This window comes from Cajanus cajan, chromosome 11, assembly GCF_000230855.2.
Source record: "Cajanus cajan strain Asha chromosome 11, NIPB_CcT2T_4, whole genome shotgun sequence".
Taxonomy (NCBI): Eukaryota; Viridiplantae; Streptophyta; class Magnoliopsida; order Fabales; family Fabaceae; genus Cajanus; species Cajanus cajan.
In genome coordinates, this window is record NC_138527.1 from 28,749,122 (window position 1) to 28,766,022 (window position 16,901).

The window sequence follows — 16,901 nt, forward strand, 5'->3', positions numbered from 1 at the left end:
TAGAGAAAAGGGGATAAAAATGGCAAAAAGGGTGTGAAGGGGAAGCAGAAAGGAACGAAAGGAGGGTGGTTAAGGTCAAGAATGAAAGGTTAAGAGGTTATTTGACCAATTTGAAGGAAGAAGAAGAGTGAAGGATTGAGAAGAAGAAAAAGGCAAAAGATGAAAGTAGCTTACGTGGAAGCAAAAAGGGGTGGGACAGACAGCACTATCTTTATAAGTAACGTGAAGGAATCCAACCGCACACAAAGATCTCATAGGCCACAAGAACTTGTGGCTCACAAATTTTCCCCTTTGCTGAAGTGGCATTCCATTTCAACCTAGCTACCCTCTTAATAAACCATTTCACACAACATAATAACCCTCTCTCTCTCTCTCTCTCTCTCTTTTTCTTATCTCCACTATTCCCTATCCATTTTTCGTTGCACACCATGATCGAGTAATCAGAGAGACCAAAGAAACAAAAACAACACTGCTGCTAGCTAATAGCTACACCTACAAAAACAACAAAAACAACATCAACTTTTCTATATACGTGTGTTTGTGTTTATTTTTTCCAAGAAAGAGAAAGAGTCGGAGCCAAAATAGAGAAGAGAGAGATAGATACTCTTGAACTTGAGTGGTTAGTTATACATACAATATAACATAGGAATGTCTGAGGTTATTAAAGACTCGGCCATTAAGCTTTTTGGTAGGACAATTTCTCTGCCACGCAACAACGAGGCTTCTGCTAATGATCCTTCTGAACATGCTCAAGATTGTTCTCATCACAACAATCATCCACGTGAAGTGTGCTCTACACCGGAACATGAAGCTGAGAGGGATAAGGTATGATATGAGCCATGATGGTGTCTGTTTGAGGGTTTAGTTTGAAATATGAAAAAAAAAAAAAAAAAGTTATGGTGCTAAGTGCTATCTAGAACTAGTGTGTTTTGCAAATTTAAGAGTGACCCTTTTTTCAGAAGCTTGTGATTGTTAATGGGTTCAATCAAATTTTTCATCTTTTTGGCACCTACTTATGGGGTCATCGGTTGAGGCTTGCTGCAATTTCCCATGGCGATTTTGAGAACCCTTTTGTTTGAAAAGTGCACAAAGTGTTTTGCATGATCACAGATGGTTCATGAAATTATTTTACTTTTTTTTTTTTGTTCTTTTTGAATTTTATTTAATCGTTTCTTAAGTGGTGGCTACAAGTCATTGTGGGGCACTGTCAGCAAAACTGGATCCAGTTCATTCCCAGAATATAATTTAAGAATATAACGAATAATATTATGTGGCTGAACTCGCATGGTTTTGTTTTGTCCATTCTAATGGTGAATCATTAATTTTTCTTTAGACTTTAGTAATCCAAATTCCAAAGTAAGGTTTCTAGCTCAGCTGGTTCAAATTTGATAAACTTGATCCTTAACTTCTTTGATTTGAAGATTTCGTATTGAATTTCTTGCTCTAACAAACTGTAATTGCTTTTAACGCGTTCGACTTCTATTGGATCTTACTTTATTATAGTATGACATTGTCCACATTCATTTGCTTATTCTGTTTCCAAACAAGACTATTCGCACGGAGGAATTCTTTATAGAAGAATATTTTGGTTTCATTATTGTTGAACTATTGTATACCCTTTTGATTTCTCACTTAGAACTTTTAACAGGGGGTTGGAGAGTTTTTTTTTTTTTTCAAAAAGAAAAAAGAAAAATCCTCCATTCAATATTGTTTGATACATAACAGTTGTATTCAGAGCTTAATTTGTTTTTCTCTTTCTGAATTTTCCTCCGATGACTATGTTCTAGTTTGTTTCTCCTGAAAGCTTTGTCTAATAATATACTTCTAGAATCCCGAGTATGTATCGCTCTCTTTTCTTCAGAAATTAAGGGAGATTTTCTTGATGAAGTGTTTATAATATTCTACTGGTTTTCTACTCTGGACTCTCACACAACACCCTCATTCATCAAAAGAAGGTCATATTTTAGTAATTAAAACCTGATTAACAAAGAAGAATAAATCATATACCTCGCCTCTGTTTTCTCCCCTGTTTTTTCTACTTTTTCGCTTCAAATTACCAAGAGAAACGTGTGAAACCTAATCACCACAAAATACAAAAATACTTTTGTGCCTCTAAAACATTAGATTGCAAAACTAACATAAAACATAATAGTATATCAAGAATAATTACCTTTTAATATTTTCTTGTTTATTTATTTATATGCCATAACAAACAAATCAGTTATACAATCGTCAACTTATGAACATACATAGCAATCTTCCTTGTCCCTAAATGATATGAAATAAAAATAAAAAATAAAAAATAAAAACATAATTCAGTTTCTCCTTTTTGATTTTTGCAATTTCACATGTTGTGTAAGCTATAGTGAATGACTTCAATTTTGATACAAAGTGAGTATAAGAATCATTCTAAAGGTAACTTTTAATAATCGTTAACAAAATCAAACAGTGCATAATACTCTATAATTACATTATAAATATATCTTATCTAATTCTATTGTGTATTAATCTCAGGAACCATCAAGGAAAGAACTCACCTCAACACAAGATCATGAAGATGCCTCACATGATCAAACCCCAGAGGAACCAAAATCTCCAACATCCTCAGGCAATCCGGAGAACCCCAAAACCCCCTCAACCGAAAGAGAGACTTCTTTACTGAAACCCTCAAAAAATGGAGACCAAAGCGACACAACAAGCTTATCACAGGACAAAGCTCCAAAGAAACCAGACAAGGTGCTTCCATGCCCTCGATGCAACAGCATGGACACCAAATTCTGCTACTACAACAACTACAACGTGAACCAGCCTCGCCACTTCTGCAAGCACTGCCAGAGATATTGGACCGCAGGAGGAACCATGAGGAACGTGCCAGTTGGTGCTGGTCGCCGCAAGAACAAAAACTCTCCCTCTTCTGCATCACACTATCGCCAAATCATGCTTCCCGAGACTCTCCAAAATGGATCATTGCACACTAGTGCTGTCTTGACCTTTGGATCAGACTCTCCTCTTTGTGACTCCATGGCTTCTGTGTTAAGCCTCGGAGATAAATCACAAAATGGTGTCCTAAACGGGTTCCATGCACCTAAGCATAATACTAATACTAATGGGGATGATGTTGATAACTCTAACTCACTTGGTGGTTCTATTATGGCTTCAACTTTGTGTGACAATGCTACTAGCACACATGAAGAATCAGTGGATAATAAGAGTTATCAAGGTTTCACTCCTTGGCCTTATCCATGGAACCCTTCTGGATTTTGCCATCCTGTGTCATTCTACCCCACACCACCATTCTGGGGTTGCATGCCAATGCCAGTACCACCAGCATCACCCTCTTGGAGTTCCCACTCCTTCCCTAATTACCCACCTGCCCCTACTAGTTCTGGTCCAAACTCACCAACCTTGGGGAAACACTCAAGAGATGGGGACATTTTATTTCAGCCTGGCACAGAAAATAACAAGAGTGTGTTGATCCCCAAGACACTGAGAATTGATGACCCTACTGAGGCTGCAAAGAGCTCCATATGGTCAACACTAGGGATCAAGAATGACAAGTTAAATAACCATTCCCTCAATGGAGGAGGACTTTTCAAGGCATTTGCATCAAAGGGTGATGACAAGAACAAGAACCATGGGATGGTGGTTGAAGCATCACCAGTGCTGCAAGCCAACCCTGCTGCGTTGTCAAGGTCCCTTGTCTTCCATGAGAGGACATAATTGCTGTGATCTAGCTTCATCAGATTCTAAATTGTTTCTGATTCTCAAGTAGCAGCAGTAGTAGGCCATACCAGTTCAACTTCAACTACAACCTTGTTCTGGGGTGGTTACATGTTCTTTTTGGCTTTTCTCCATGAGAAGTTGTATTATTCACCAACATTTCTGCAGGATTTGTAGGACAGGATATATATATATAAAGTCTAGCTTCCCTTAGTTCCCGTCTTGAACCTGTCAGAGCGAACAGGTGTTTTTTCAGATTTAGATCACTTGGTGAGTAAATATCTTTCATGTACATTATAATTATATATATATATATAAGAGACAGCATAAATAACAAGGAGAAAAGACAAAGGAAAGCAGATTCTTAATTGGACTAAAATCCAATGGTGGTTATTTAGGGTCTTCAATCTTGATTTGCTTCTTCTTTCTACTTGTGTTTTTAATTTTGAGATTCTCTCTGCATCAATATAGTGATTTTTTAGTTCCAACAGATTTTTTACTGTGTTGTGTCAGTTTCTGTAAGGTGTTGGACTCAGAAATAGAATAATGTTTATTTATTATTACATGCTGCTGTTGCGTAATTTTGGCTTTTCATTTGTAATTATTTTCCGTACTTTTACTATGTTGTTTTGCCACCTAGGACAAATTTAAAATATCTCGTATATGTGCACCAATTAAGCGTTGCTCAATAATAATGGGTGCACAATGGAGAAATCCATCATGTGCCAAAGCGATAAAGCACTGATGTGACCTTCGCACGAGTGGAGTCAAAGAGCATTTTCTTTTCTTTATGGTGGCTCAGGATCAAAGACTATTATTATTCATCACTTAATAACTATTAATCAAAAATAAACTAGTTACTCTATTAAAGAAATCTTTAAAATAATCATTGACTTTACACTATATATCATTCAATGATAGATTATACCTGTTAGAACTTAGAAGAGAGACATATCTTCTAATCACGACCAAAAAGTTTTAAAAATATATTTGGAATTTTCTTAGTGTATCACAGTATCAGAACATAAACATATATATGTGTGTGTATTTATGCTGAAATTAAACTCGTTGACCTGTAAATAATTTTAATACTTTAGGTTGAGTTGTGGACTCAAAATAAAAATAAAAATAAAAAAACTATTCTATTTTAATTGATTTAAAAAAAATTTCAACTTCTCTTATAATGTTTTAATCAATTCCCGTCCAAATGAAGTTTCCAAACAAGCTTGTGCATTGTTCAATGAAGAATGAACGTCCATTTGAGTGATTAAATGGCAAGTCAAACACATCTTAAATCTACATCATCTATTCTCTTTTTATATAAAAGTGACGACGAAAAAAAAATTACATGTATTCTCATTATATATAACTTAGAATAGTTGTTTTGTAAAAAGAGTATTTTTCAGGAATGTTTTTAGAGAACTTTCTTTAATAAAATGTTTTAAAGAATTTTTTTAATAACATATTTCTTTTAATTTATCCTTTGCATCTTTATTTATAAAGTAAATTTTAATTTAAAAAATATCAATAGTTAAGCAACTTTATATCATAATATGATTTTTATTATAATTTTACAGTTCAATTTATAAATTATTTGTCCAAAAATATTTGTTTATTATAAATTTTAATTATATCAAATAAATATATTTTTTCGATATCACTTGTTAAAATACTAGTTTATTAACGATTTCTTTTTTCTTTTCTTTTCTTTTGGTGATGTCTTTTTGTCAATTTCTTTGTGGGGATGGATGATACGATATTATCTTGAATTCTCTTAAAAAGAAAAGTAGTCCATGTATAGTCCAAGTAATAATAATATTTGTTGATTTAACCGCAAAAATTGTTGACGAGATTTTAGACCAAGTACTTAATTATATGGGAGTAAAATTATAATACTTTTTTGTAATTTACAGTTGTGTCCATGTCAAAATTAAAATAATAATATTTTTTGCAAACAATATAATATATAATTTGTTCATTCCTACTCAATATGGTAAAATTTATATAAATATATAAACTTAAATATAATTGTTTGAGAACTAAATATATTAATTTATATTCTCACCTCCTAAAATACACAACTGTACAGAATAGAGATTATAGCAAAGCAGAAGTTGAAAGAGAAAAAGAAATTTGTAGGTATTCACTTGTGTGGATAAACTCGAATAATTGTGAGAAAAGTTCAAACACATAATCGATAACATCCAAAACAAGAAGAACAGCATAAAGCTACCAAACTTTATATATATACCTATTAATTATCCCCTTTACTTTTTGCATCTTTAATATATGTGTAAGCCAAGCCAGGTGTGGCTAATTAGAAATCGTCAAAAGCAACATTTATTTTATCAAATATTAATAGTTTTTAAATATTTTTATTAGGGTTATATAGGAGATAGCTACATGCATCACTGAAATATGAATTGGGGAACTTAGGATCACAAAGATATTTCGTCAAGTTTAGGTGGCCACAAGTTATATATGGTTGTTAAATGTTCATGTGGTCCTTAATTTTTCTCTTCCTTATATAACTTCATCATATCTCCTTTTCTCTGTTTGTTAATTTCCTTCTCTTTTATAAGCAATGGCATGTTTGGTCCCTACTTCTATCGGCATGTCTGGTTTTGGCTTCATGGAGGGGACAAGAACATGCCAATTCAGGTGTTCATAAATCATAACCAAACAAAATACCTAATATCTTCCCACCTAAATTCCTCTACGTTCTGTGAGATTCAATATATCTTCTTAGATTAGCATGGATATTTATAATTTCATTTGGTAATAAGTTGTGATACTTCTCCAGAAAAATAAATGCTTTTTTTTGTGAATTTACCACACAGGGATAGCAACATGATGTTATTGTTAATTAAAACCATCTTAAATATTAAATAATAAATACAACAAAAAATGTTAAATGGGAAATATGATCGCTATTTATTTTGTTATATTTATGTGTATAAATCGGTAGAGGTGCTGATTTTTTATTTTTAAAATGTGAGACTCTTTATCTCATATATTAATACTCATAAATAAATAAGATAAATTTTTTATGAATATGAAAAAACTTTAGCATTAAAGAAAAATAGTTTGCAAATCACTTTCAAAAATAAAAGAAGTCACATCTATTCAAAACTGAAAACAAATACTTAAAAGAAATGCAAAATTTAATAAATTTCACTACAATAAATGTTACATATAGTGACATACAAAAAATGTTACTATAAGTATAATATATGTAGATATATATTTATTTGGCATATAGTTATACACAATTTTAGTGTTGATTTTGAATGAGATTTAACAACATATTTTGTGTGTCACTATAGCTTATATTTACATTTTTTAACAATATACCAACATATATTATATTTATTGTGTAGGTAAAAGTAATTTTTAGTAACAATATTGTGTCACTATAGGATGTGTATCACTATAGGATGTGTGTCACTATATGACAATTTTCTTGTAGTGAGTTAAAAATAAATTATTATGGCTCCAAAAATAATTTTATATGGTACATAAATATAATAAAGAGTTCTAAGAAATAAAGATCCTAATATGAGGATTCCAAATTTCTCATCCTATTAAAGCTCGATTAATAATACATCACAAGGATCACTACTAGAAAAATGTCATTCCTGCGAATTTTCTTACAAAAAATATTTGCATAAATTTTTTGCAAATTTTCTTTCAATAATAATTTCACAAAAAAAATTATGAATTTATTTGCGAAAAATAATTTACAAATATTTCTTACAAATTTTTTATGAAAAATAATTTACAAGAAATTTTTGCAAATTTTGCTACAATTTTAATGATCATAAAAAAAATTTCATGGTAAAAATTTGCAGAAAATATTGTAAGAATTTTATTGTAGATTTTCTTGCAAAAATAAATTCACTAAGTAATGTTTACTAAATAGTAAAAAAATTTTGCAAGTAACTTTTCTTGTGGATTTTCCTGCCAATTTTAATCCACAAGAAAAATCAAAAAATATTTAAATTTATAAGTTTAATATTTAAAAAAAAACTTCAAGTACCACAGCGATTGAAAATAAAACAATTAAAGAGTATATAATAAGTTGAGACAACACTTATCTTATAAGTTGATTTGTATAGGAATTACTTCTTAAAAATAACATAAAACTACTTATTTTAAAAAAATAAATTTAGACAAATACATCAAAAAGTTAAAAAAAAAGTTTTTATTTTATTAAAAAAGAAATGTTTCTATAGGAAGAATTTTAAACAAATGGATCCAATAAGACATATCCAAATTTAATAAATTATTAAATTTTAAAAACTTATAACGAGTTCTTAATACATTAGAACTTATCAAATAACATCGTACTTGAGTTATTATCCAAACGAACATCTATAAAAATATGTATTTATAACAACATATAACTTCCTTTAATAACCACTTTCTTAAAACATATATATTGTTAGATTATATTTCTTTTTTTCACCAATGTATCTCTAAAAGATAAAACAAGAAAAACTTGTATATATAAAAAATTAATTATCCACTTTATCAATAATAATTAATTTCTTTTTTTATAACAGAATGAGAAAGTGTGTTTTTTACTACTAATAAAAAATAAATTGTATAAGTCACTATAAATTTTCTCCATACACATCTTATTTTTAATTTTCTTCTTCTAAAACCCTTATTATTCAAAAAAAAAAAATATATATTGTTTTAATTAATTAAATCAATTTGAGCTTAATGAACCCATTTAATTAAGGGAATATAAAACTCTCCATATACTCATTCTTTTTATAAATAAAAAAATCAAATTTGAAAAGAATGAGCTCGAATATGCCTTTTTTACCATATTATTTGAAATATAAATATATATTTTCTAACTCTTTTAATTAGTTCCAGTTTATCAGTATGTATATTTGACACCATAATATATATAAAAATTATTACTACAAAATATTTATAAATTTGATCAGTGATTAATTTTTGTCAAAAAAATTTATCAACTATTTTTAATGATGTCTTATCTTCTCCTTTAATCATATTTATTTATTTATAAAACTCAAATGTGAGTCTTTATTGGAAGAAATGAATAAGTTGAAGAGTGAATCTTTCCAACAAGTTATATGTAGATGGAATTGAAGTTGTGCATTAAGTATGAAGTAAGTTCGGGTTGCTTCACTTACGGGTAAGAATGAAGACTTTGAAAATTCAGGTCTTGTTTTGTTTTTGGGTGCAATAAAGTCTTATATATTAAAGCTTTGCATCGATATTTTCTTAGCAACATGGTGGAAGTGCACCCTTATCATTATTATTTCCCACCCAACACACTAAAAGACAACCAAAATGTCCATAAGAACTTTCCTATCTTCGACCCTACCACTACCATTAATTTACAATGGGGACACAATAATTATTCCTCACACCATATAAAATAAAAATATATACTATCATATATGTGTAGATATATATTCCTTTGTTTATATAGGTATGAAAGTTAAACATCAACTTGGATGCTTTGAACTATCCAAAATGTTGGATGGGAACATAATACTCTAATTAATAAAAGAAAACACCACTCCGTTATAATATTTTGTATATATAATTTCTTTTTAATATCATATGCATACATTACTATCATGTGACAGAAGTCAACCTTAACTCCACTACATTTACAGCAAAAGTCCTAAAAATATCATTTTCAGGAAGTAATTTTACATAATCCCTCTTCTCTATTTATTGTTTACCAATTTTGATCATTGATTAACATTTTATTTAAAAAGGAAAAGGGGTTGGAGCAAAAGAACAAAATAAATAAATAAATAATGCACATGATGAACAACGGAAATAAATTGGACAAGAACTGGACTGAGGCCTACTTGATATCATTATTAAGCATTTGGGCTGCAATGAACGCTTTACTATTCTTCATTTTCCGGATCATAACCATTAGCCTCAAGATTTGTACACTTTTTTTAAGTACTTTCTTTTCTTTTAAAAAAAATTTCTAAAATATATTTTTTTTAAATTTTATACTTCTAATGTTCAATTTAGTACCTTTTTTTTTCTTTTTTTCAATTTTCACATGTATTTTTTTACCTTTTTTCATTTCTTACTTATTTCTCATTTCTTACCTATTTTTTCTCTCTCTCTTTTAGTTTTCACACAAACTCAAGACGTAGAACTGGTGCTCGATAAATTTATAAATGCATGTGGCTGCCTCAACAATATCAAAGGTGTTGAGTTGAATGTGTGATTTTTCTTTGAATATTTCTCGCATTTATGCAAAGCATAACATTAAAATAAGTGTTCAAAATTATTTTAATGTTTCAGAAAGTATTTTTCGGAATAATAAAATTAGTACTTGATAAAGTTTTTCATAATTAATTTTTATCATACCTTTGGAAAACACTTTTTAGAACACAAAATTTATTGTTTCAGAAAAAACTTTATGAAATTATATAAAATAATACACTTCCAAGAAGAACTTTATAGAATTATGTAAAATACTTTCAAAAAGTATGTAAAAGAGGTGTATGAAAAAAAGTGAAATTGAAAATTGAAAGTATAAAATTTAAAAAATTAAAAAATAAGGATATTTTAGAAAAAAAATTAAAAACAAAATAAAGAAGTCATACTTATTAATATATATATATATATATATATAACAGAGAAAGAAGATTCATGGTCCAATCACATTATTAATTCGCTGTCCAAAAAAAAATCAGATTGAGTTGCTTTCATTTGATACCAGTACTCACGTCAAAAAAAAAATAAAATATATATATATATATATATATATATATATATATGGATCCAAACTTGCCAATAGTCACTCTGCCCCTTAACTCAAACTTGCTTTATACTCGAAACATTTTCTATAAATATGTTCATTACTTTATACACATTGCATTATTTATATAAATTTGTTAAACCCTATTCTCCAAAAAGAAGACAATTCATCAAAAACAAAAAATCTTAAACCATGTCTTAACTACTACACACATACCAACAACATCTCACACAATTGATAAATAGTTGTATTCCTTAAACATGTTACCTGGGTTGAATGACGAGTATTGTATCATTCTACAAATCTTTATATACATCTTTTTACTACTTTATAAAAAATATATTAAATAAAAAGTAAACATAGTTAATATAATAGAAATACAAAATGCTGACGCCGGGGACCGTGTAGCGTGACAGAAACAACTAATAGCGTTTTTCTTTGACAACCAAGAAATAATGTATGTTTCCACGTACTTTAAGGTAACAAAACATGATGATTCATCAAGAAATTTCAATAATTCTCCCTAGAATCTCATTGCCGAGTCTTTTGACATCATTTTCATGACCGCGTAAGTCCATGTCTTATCCTATTGTAAATTTCATAGAAATTCTTCATGAACAAACTGCTTCTCAGTAACTAACATAAAAATGTTTTTAACAAACACTTTCTTCTAGGATGTTTAATTTTAAGCAACGTAGAATTTTAGACACTAGACACTTTCCCCTTGCATCACGTTTAAGGGTTGACGCTTATGCTTGAAGCTCATACAGGGTCTTTGCATTCGTGTGTATAAATAGTGACATTGAATCCAAGAACAACTACATCCATAATAGTTCAGTGTATCCTTTCCCTTGTGTAAGTATATATCAATAATGGAGCAGAAACTTGGTAAGACAAACATATTTATGTTCTCTTTATTTCTTAGAATTCTGACGTGGAATGTTAGAATAAAGGGTTTGTTGTCTTTTTTGATTTACCTCAAGTTTGTGTTTAGTTTTGTCTCTCAAAAACTGAAGGCTTGGACCATAACTAGAGTGAACTCAAATTGTGAACCTATGAAGCAGAGTTTAGGTGCAAGAGTGTGCAAAGAAGACGTGGTTTTGGTGATGGAGAAGCTAGGAATTGATGTGGAATGTGATGGCGATGGGGTAGAGGAGTTTGGTGAGGAAGAAATTGTGGAGTTGTTTGATGATGAGGATGTTACCATGTCAGAGGTGGAGGAAGCATTTCAAGTGTTTGACCAAAACAAAGATGGGTTTATAGAGGCAAGAGAGTTGCAAATGGTGTTGTCTTGTTTGGGGTTAGGGAAAGATTTGATGGAATGTCAGAAAATGATTAATGCTGTTGATCAAAATGGTGATCAACTAATTGATCTCAATGAGTTTGTTAGGATTATGGAACACTGCTTTTCATGAAACTTTTTTTTTTTTTTTTTTTTTTTTTACCTTGAAAGACGTTTAGGTGCAAGTATTTATTGGGTCCAAATTTGTTGCATTTAATTACTTAGCTAGGTATCTTGATTTTGTAATTTACTACAAATAATAATTTCATGTACTTTCTCTTACGTAATTATCAATCCAGTTTCACTGTCACTCCCTCTGTTCTCCTATATAATTATAAATTAAAAGATTACACATTAAAAAAATTAGTATTAGAAAAAATATCATTAAATGAGATAAAAGTAGTTAAATTTATTTATATTTAAAAAAATATATTTTTCTTGCTTATAATAGAAAATGAGGAAGTACTCATTGAATTTTGTTACTAAATCTATGTTTTTGGATTTTGGACTTTCGGTAATAAAATGCTGGAATCTGTCGGCAAGCCCACTGGGCCTCGTAGAAGCCCAAAATAACTTAATTTCTGATTATGCACCTTGTACTGGCTTCTGTATTTAACAAATAGAATTAAGTTAGACTTAATTAAATGAATTAAGTTATAGGTACAGACAACTAAAATTTACGCATCTAATTTGGAATTGGTCCATTTTAAAAAAATACAGATATAATTATTGATTAAAATTTTTAAAATATCATAATTTATATTTTATAATATGTTATATATTTTTAGTATAATTTTAATAATTAATTTTATCAATAATTATATATTTTTTCTATATAAATATCAACCATCTCAGCATAATTAATAGTAAATTTTATTTTTTTCACTAGAAAATATAAATCTTTTCTACTGAGTTACGACTTTATACATGAGGCAGAGCTTCAATGAGTAATGCTACTGTGAGTGCTTATTCTTAAGTTTATCATTATCATTATTAAATTACGAATGATAGACCCTTGTGACACTAACTTTTGTAACAGTCACTTCAATTTTTAATTTATCCAATCACTCTATTTATTAAAAAATGTTAATCATTAAATAAAAAATCATATAATCTAATTATAATTTTAAAAGCTAAAAAGATATAAAAATAGGTCAATATTTCGAATATAGGATATTTTGATATAATTATAAGCGGGTGTCACTGTTATGGAATATATATATATTTATAAATATATACAGAGAGGGAAAAAAAAAAAGAGAATCCGTGTATTTTAAGAATAAATTTATTTAAACTTATTTTGTTTAATAACTCATGTTCTACGTTAAATTTTAATGATTCAATTAATGAACTTAAAGTTTTAAATTTATAAATTAAGTTTGCAAATTTTTTAAAATTTAAAAATTATTGGTATATCATTTCAACAATTCAAATCAAAATATTAAATGATTTTATAATTGTTTAATATAGGATAGTTTGATATATATATATATATATATATATATATATATATATATATATATATATATATATATATATATATATATATATATATATCTAACGAGCAAAAAAAGGAGAGAGAATCTATGTATTTTATGAATAAGTTTATCTAAACTTACTTTATTTAATAATTCGTGTTTTACGTCAAATTTTAACGATTCAACCATGCAATTTAAAATTTTTAATATATAGACCAAATTTGCAAAATTTTTTAAAAAAATTATAAATTATTTTATACTTAATTTCATTAATTCAAATCGATTTTCCGACCATTTAAATTAATAAAATGAAATATCAAATGATTGAATCATTAAAATTTGATTTCGAACATGAGTTGTTGAAAAGAATAAGTTTAGATAGACTTATTTATGAAGCAAACAAATCCCTTCTCTTATATAATAAACAATTATATCTAATTATTATTTTTTTTTTAAAGTAGTTTTCTATTTTTCTTTATCTACTTTTTTAAAAGAATAGTTTTTAAAAATAGTTTTTTATAATATTTTTTTAAAGTTATATGCATATTTGAATTTTCTGTGTTACTAATTACGAATTAGTAAATAACCCTTTCTATAGGGACTACTAGTTGCAATGAGTAATGGTAACTTTGGTACAGTCTTTACCGACAGTCTTTCTGAAGAAAACATCCTCCTTTTCTTTCTCTCTTTATTTCGTTCATTATTAAGGTTTTGGAAAAATAAATGTTATTCTCTTATCTCTACCATGTGTGAATTATTTCTTTGTTCTTTTGATACAATCACATTAATTTGGAAGGAAAAGAAATTGAAAGAATCTTCACCACACCCATCTATATATGTTATTAACATTCATTTGATCACTTTTGTGTACCCATATGTCATTTCAGTAATGAAGTGATGGTAAAGCACACTCTCCATAAGGAGAAGGCCACAAGTACTTGGAAAGAAGCATAGATGAGTCTTGAAGTAGGAAAAATTAATTAAAGCAAAGATTGATGCATGTGTGTAGAGAGAGTAGTGATGGCATTGGCTTAGGGGTCGTTTTCAGAGAAGATGAAGGTCAACCTCTTGCAACTGCTAATTTGTTACAACTTAGAAGTGCATGGAGAAAAGCTCTTTCAACCACTTTATTTCATTTCAAATCTCTCTCAATTCTTTCTTTTCACTTTGTGATTTGTTTCATGTTAATAGAAAAAGTATAATGCTTGCTCATTAAGACTTATGAATTTTTATTATTATTATTTTTGTTCTAATGGGAAAGCTTAATTAACTTGAGTATGCAGATTCATGTTTCTATTAATAAGAATCGATTCTTAAAGAATTTTTATATGAAAACAGTTCTTATACTGTATATTCACGTAAGCCACTTCAATGATAAAATTTAGGTTAAAACCCTATTTTGGTCCCTTATAATCTTTTTTTATTTCAATTTAGTCCCTCATTAATTTTTTGTCTCAATTTGGTCCCAAATTAATTAATTGATTTCAATTTAGTCCTAAATTAATTAATTGGTTTCAATGTGGGACTTTCCCTCCAAATTGCTTTAACGGTGTTAACTTTTGGCCACGTGGACGCCACGTAGATGCATACGTGGCATCCACGTGGATGAGAATTTTTTTGAAAATACCTGGACCTAGAACGGCCCATTCTGGTTGCAAAATTAAAACACCACCAGTGAACCAGAACGGGCCGTTCTGAAACCAGAACGGGTCATTCTGCTTTCAAAACGGGCCGTTCTGAAATCAGAACGGGCCGTTCTGGTTTCAGAACGGCCCGTTCCAAAATTGTGAATAAAATATTTTTTACTTAATTGTGTTTTTGATATTATAATTATGCAATTTTGATCTCTAAGGTTTTAATTGAGTAATTTCAGTCCTTAAAAGATTATAATTGTGTAATTTTAGTCTCACAATTTTTAATTGAACAATTTTAATCTCTCAAATATCATAATTGTGGAATTTTAGTCTTTCTCATTAAAAATTTAATAATTTTAAAATTTTAATATATATATATATATAATGTTTTAAAACTATATAATTGTTTGTTTATTTAAATTAACGTATATTTTTTTTTAATGTATCAAATGATATATATTTACTATTACTAAATAAATAAAATTTATATATTATTAGTATTTTAATATTACTGATAAATTAATATCAATAATATTTTTACCCTTTTTACAAATAAACTAATAATTTGATAAATATAACTTAATATATATTAATATACTTTTACAAAAATATAAATATATAAGATCAGATATATATTTCTAATTAATATACTTATATTTTTGTAAAAGTATATTAATATATAACAAGTTATATTTATCAAATTATTAGTTTATCTATAAATATATTAATAATATTATTGATATAATATCGAAAATTATAATATACGTTAATTTAAATAGATAAATAATTATTTAATTTTAAAACATTATATATATATATATATATATTAAAATTATTAATTTTTAATGAGAGAAACAAAAATCATACTATTATGATATTTGAGGGACTAAAATTGTTCAATTAAAAATTGAAAGACCAAAATCGCGCAATTGCAATTCTTTAAGGACTAAAATTATGCAATTAAAATCTTGAAGATCACAAAACTGCACAATTGTAATACTTGAGAGATAAAAAATGCAATTAAACCAATATTCTTAATTAATTTTATTAAAAAATATAATAATTAATAAGATAAAAGGAATATCACTTTATAATTTTTTGCAACTTATTTAAGATTAAAGGAATAAAATGATAAAAATTAATAAGATAAACATAATAAAATAAAATATAAAAAAAATATTAACATATTTATTTTATTGGATATAATAACATAATTAAAATATAATTAATAATATATTTTATAAAATTATTAATATTTTATATATAAAAAAATAAAATAGAACCGGAACGGCCCGTTCTGAAACTGGAACGGGTCGTTCTGGTGCATTTTGGGTGTGTTAATTTTGCACTTGGAATGGGCCATTCCGGATGCAAAATTAACACACCAAAAGTGCACCCAGAACGGCCCGTTCTGGGTCCAGGTGTTTTCAAAAAAATTCTCATCCACGTGGATACGTGGCGTCCACGTGGCCAAAAGTTAACACCGTTAAAGCAATTTGGACGGAAAGTCCCACATTAAAACCAATTAATTAATTTAGGACTAAATTGAAACCAATTAATTAATTTGGGACCAAATTGAGACCAAAAATTAATGAAGGACTAAATTGAAACAAAAAAAATTATAAGGAACCAAAATATAGTTTTAACCTAAAATTTATAAGAATCGACTCTTAAATTTAATAATGTGATTAAGAATTTTTAAGAAAAAAAAAATCTTTTACTCTTTTGCATGTCACAACTCATACTACTCATGTAGGGACTGCCCAATAATATTGAGAGAAATGATGGTTACACTTTTTGGTATCAAGAGCAAGGTTCTTCAAGGAGATAAGTGTTCTTCAATTTTTTTTGTTTATTTTTGTTGTCTTTGTGTTCTTGTTGTCTTGCTTGAGTTTCTATTCGGATCTATTTGATTTGAATTAATTTTTGTTCCATAGATCCATTGTTTGGTTGTATTTGAATTTCTTCCACAATCAACATGTTTAGGACCTATTTGTTTGTGCTTACTT

General features: G+C 28.2%; 2 protein-coding genes across 2 annotated transcripts; both read left to right on the forward strand.

Annotated features, from left to right (window-relative positions):
* Positions 1 to 245: 245 nt before the first annotated feature.
* Positions 246 to 4,283, forward strand: LOC109816222 (cyclic dof factor 1). The gene is made up of 2 exons (XM_020381139.3): positions 246 to 825; positions 2,515 to 4,283. Exons 1-2 carry the CDS (start codon positions 649 to 651, stop codon positions 3,718 to 3,720), a joined length of 1,383 nt encoding a protein of 460 aa, XP_020236728.1. The 5' UTR covers positions 246 to 648; the 3' UTR covers positions 3,721 to 4,283.
* Positions 4,284 to 11,191: 6,908 nt separating this feature from the next.
* Positions 11,192 to 12,074, forward strand: LOC109816243 (calmodulin-like protein 3). Its single transcript, XM_020381166.3, has one exon. It carries the CDS (start codon positions 11,371 to 11,373, stop codon positions 11,911 to 11,913), a length of 543 nt encoding a protein of 180 aa, XP_020236755.1. The 5' UTR covers positions 11,192 to 11,370; the 3' UTR covers positions 11,914 to 12,074.
* The last annotated feature ends 4,827 nt before the right edge of the window (positions 12,075 to 16,901 follow it).

Bases quoted from the DNA above. Each gene is read 5' to 3' on its own strand.
- LOC109816243 (XM_020381166.3), top strand. From the start codon at position 11,371: ATGGAGCAGAAACTTGGTAAGACAAACATATTTATGTTCTCTTTATTT.
- LOC109816222 (XM_020381139.3), top strand. From the start codon at position 649: ATGTCTGAGGTTATTAAAGACTCGGCCATTAAGCTTTTTGGTAGGACA. The intron at 826-2,514 runs GTATGATATGAG...TATTAATCTCAG, and splicing joins ATGAAGCTGAGAGGGATAAG to GAACCATCAAGGAAAGAACT.